The sequence below is a fragment of the Plectropomus leopardus genome, unplaced genomic scaffold (assembly GCF_008729295.1).
Source record: "Plectropomus leopardus isolate mb unplaced genomic scaffold, YSFRI_Pleo_2.0 unplaced_scaffold21970, whole genome shotgun sequence".
Lineage (NCBI taxonomy): Eukaryota > Metazoa > Chordata > Actinopteri > Perciformes > Serranidae > Plectropomus > Plectropomus leopardus.
The window spans coordinates 1-2,799 of NW_024623794.1; the positions used below are offsets into that span (position 1 = coordinate 1).

The 2,799-nt window shown below is 37.6% G+C and overlaps 1 protein-coding gene across 1 annotated transcript; it reads left to right on the forward strand.

Moving 5' to 3' along the window:
• Positions 1 to 377: 377 nt before the first annotated feature.
• LOC121965853 (fibrinogen beta chain-like) lies at positions 378 to 2,496 on the forward strand. Its single transcript, XM_042515967.1, has 4 exons — positions 378 to 537; positions 1,517 to 1,549; positions 1,641 to 1,741; positions 2,337 to 2,496. Exons 1-4 carry the CDS (start codon positions 457 to 459, stop codon positions 2,479 to 2,481), a joined length of 360 nt encoding a protein of 119 aa, XP_042371901.1. The 5' UTR covers positions 378 to 456; the 3' UTR covers positions 2,482 to 2,496.
• The last annotated feature ends 303 nt before the right edge of the window (positions 2,497 to 2,799 follow it).

The following is a 2,799-nucleotide window of genomic DNA, read 5'->3' on the forward strand; positions in this document are numbered from 1 at the left end:
AATAAAGAAAACAGAAAAAGAAAACAAATTATACAAATTCAGAACGTTAAATTATATATATTAATAACGTTGCACATTTTGACTTACGAAGTGGAAACTTGGATCAATAAATTCAGACTTATCAGTAAACTCTTTGGCCATTTTGCCCTTTTGTTCCTCCACAAAGTGCAGGCTGCGCGGACGCAGCGGTGACTCAGGCTGGGTAAACTGTCCCGAAAGTTATTGACCAGTTTTTTTCAGCAGATCGATGAAAGTTGGGGGCGGAGGGCCGCCCACACACACACACACACACACACACACACACACACACACACACACACACACACACACACACACACACACACGGTCAGTCCCACTGAGGATAAATGAGCGTTGAGATCAGATTTCGGGGACAGAGAGAGGACTAACGGCACACTGAAGACATCCGAGTGAAGGGAACTTTATCGACAGTGAGGGATGAGGACGCTGCTGCTGCTGTGTGTGTTTGTGGCCGTCGCCTGGGCTCAGGACAATCTGGAATATGACGACTATGACTCAGTGAGTTCGTGTTCACTCAAGTGAAATTATAAAAATCCCAAAGTTTCTGTGAGGTCGAGGAAATGGTGAATGAATCAGTTGTCATTGCGCGGATGTTTTTTTGCATGTTAATGTGCATATTTTTGTGCTTTTATTGTGGTTTTATTCATTTGTTCTGACTCTGCTGTCTCATTTAGCTCTCCCGTTATAAAGAGACTGTTGATCTCAACTAACCTGGTTAAATATGGGTTAAAGTCAAAAAAGTTAAATTAAATTTGAAAAATGCTTAAATACCAACATTCGATGGAGTGACGCAGCTGTGTAGAGCGATTATTTTTGGCACACTTGCAATTTCGAAGGCATGTATTCTTTAAAAATGAATGAAGAAAAAAATGTCCCCCCCAAAAAAAATCGTTAAACAATATAAAAAATTACTGAAAGGAAAAAGAAATCAGCAAACATTTTTAAAGAAAAGAAATTTGCCAACATTTTAAGAAAACATACCTTCCAAATCTGACTTTTTAAAAAAACAACCCAAAACATTTTTTTTAGATGGGTTTTCTTTCTTAAATGTTTCCTGTGAAATTGTTTTTTGTTTTATTTGTTTTTTAAAATGTCTGTTTTATATTTCATAATTTTATTTGTTTTTAGTATGTAGTTTTCTTTATATTTCAATTTTATTTTTGTCTGAATTCTAAACTTTTTCCTGCATTTATATTTTTCTATTTTTTGTCAAATTTCTATATTCTATAGTTTTGTTATTTTTTTCTATATTGCCAACATTAGATTACATATTGTTAGTTTGTAATTAAAGTATTTTTATCCATGTTTTTATGTGATTTTTATTTTGGACAATTTGCACCATTCTGACAAGTCGCAGCACCAAAAGTACCTGGACTCATATTTCAGAAACAACTGTTATAGACAGAAGCATTGAAGAAAAGAATTCATTTAAATGTTTAAATAAATTAACAACAATGTCCTTTTTTTCCCTCCACAGGCCACTAAGAGCCCGCCGGCTCAGGGTGCGACAGTAAGTCCAAAACGCTTCAATGAATCTGATCTTTAGCACATTTATTGAGTTATTTCGTTTTTCATTCTTAATGTCTCATTTTCTCTCGCAGGCCAAACCAGTAGATGCTCGTGGTCACCGACCGACCACTTCGGGTTGGGACCGCTACAACCCTAACCGCTATTCCCCGCCCCCTATCAGTGGCGGCAACAGGTACATTTAAACACACACACACACACACACACACAAGTCTTAAATGAATAAATATTTGATATTTTTGATGAGGACTGATGTTGGTTAGTAAAGTAAACTCAATGAAAGAAGAAAATAATATTATTGTATTATATTTTTTTACAGCCTGATTTTTAAAAGCTCATTTTGTGCGCAGAGCGATACGAGTGTGTGTGATGTTAAAGCGGGCTCTGAAGGGTTAAGTATCAAAAGTACAAATACTCCATTGGTGGCAAGAATGGATCTTTATTTCTGATGCATAAGAAGCATTTTAATGGAGGAGTAAATATATATGGAGGCCAAAAAGGGCCACGCTTGCATTTATTATATGTTTTTTAAAATGCCGTTATCTCAAGATCAGAAGTGGGGTTTTTTTTATTATCGTAGCATAACAAAGCTGGTTTTGTCTTGATAATGGGATAATTTATGCAGATTCTGAGGAAAATTAAAGTATTTCCTCGGACATGAGGCGTCTAATTCATCCTGACGAAACGACTTGTTTTGACAAACCTTTTTGTGCAGTCCGTGCGGTTGTTTCGACGTCATACGTCTGACATGTCGGCGTCTCCGCCTCCAGGTACCGCGGCCGTCCCACCACTGTAACGGGAGGACATCAGGTGCAGGAGAAGGAGGTGCAGCCGGAGGCGGGAGGATGCACACACGCCTCGGAGGAGATGGTAGGACGACTCCAGCACGCCGTCGCCAACGGACCGAACCGTTGATTTGACATTTTTTCAGCTCAGAAACTGCAGATGTGCTTTACTTGTGATTTTCAGAAAGTGTGAGCACAAATTCACAGACTTATTCAGTTCTTTTCTGGATGCGATGAAAATCAACATTGAGACATTTTGGCAGAAAACCATTTTTGGTATTAAGACCATCATTACTTTTGGTTAAAGGGTAATATTGTATGTTTGTAACTCTCTTTAGTTGTGTTATTAACCCCTTGAATTCTTAAAAAAACAAAAACAAAAACTTGGCAGCAATGACAGAAGAAATGACCTGAAAGTTAGAAAGAAACCGGAAAGAGACCAAACAAA

Bases quoted from the DNA above. Each gene is read 5' to 3' on its own strand.
- LOC121965853 (XM_042515967.1), top strand. From the start codon at position 457: ATGAGGACGCTGCTGCTGCTGTGTGTGTTTGTGGCCGTCGCCTGGGCT. The intron at 538-1,516 runs GTGAGTTCGTGT...TTCCCTCCACAG, and splicing joins AATATGACGACTATGACTCA to GCCACTAAGAGCCCGCCGGC. The intron at 1,550-1,640 runs GTAAGTCCAAAA...TTTCTCTCGCAG, and splicing joins CGCCGGCTCAGGGTGCGACA to GCCAAACCAGTAGATGCTCG.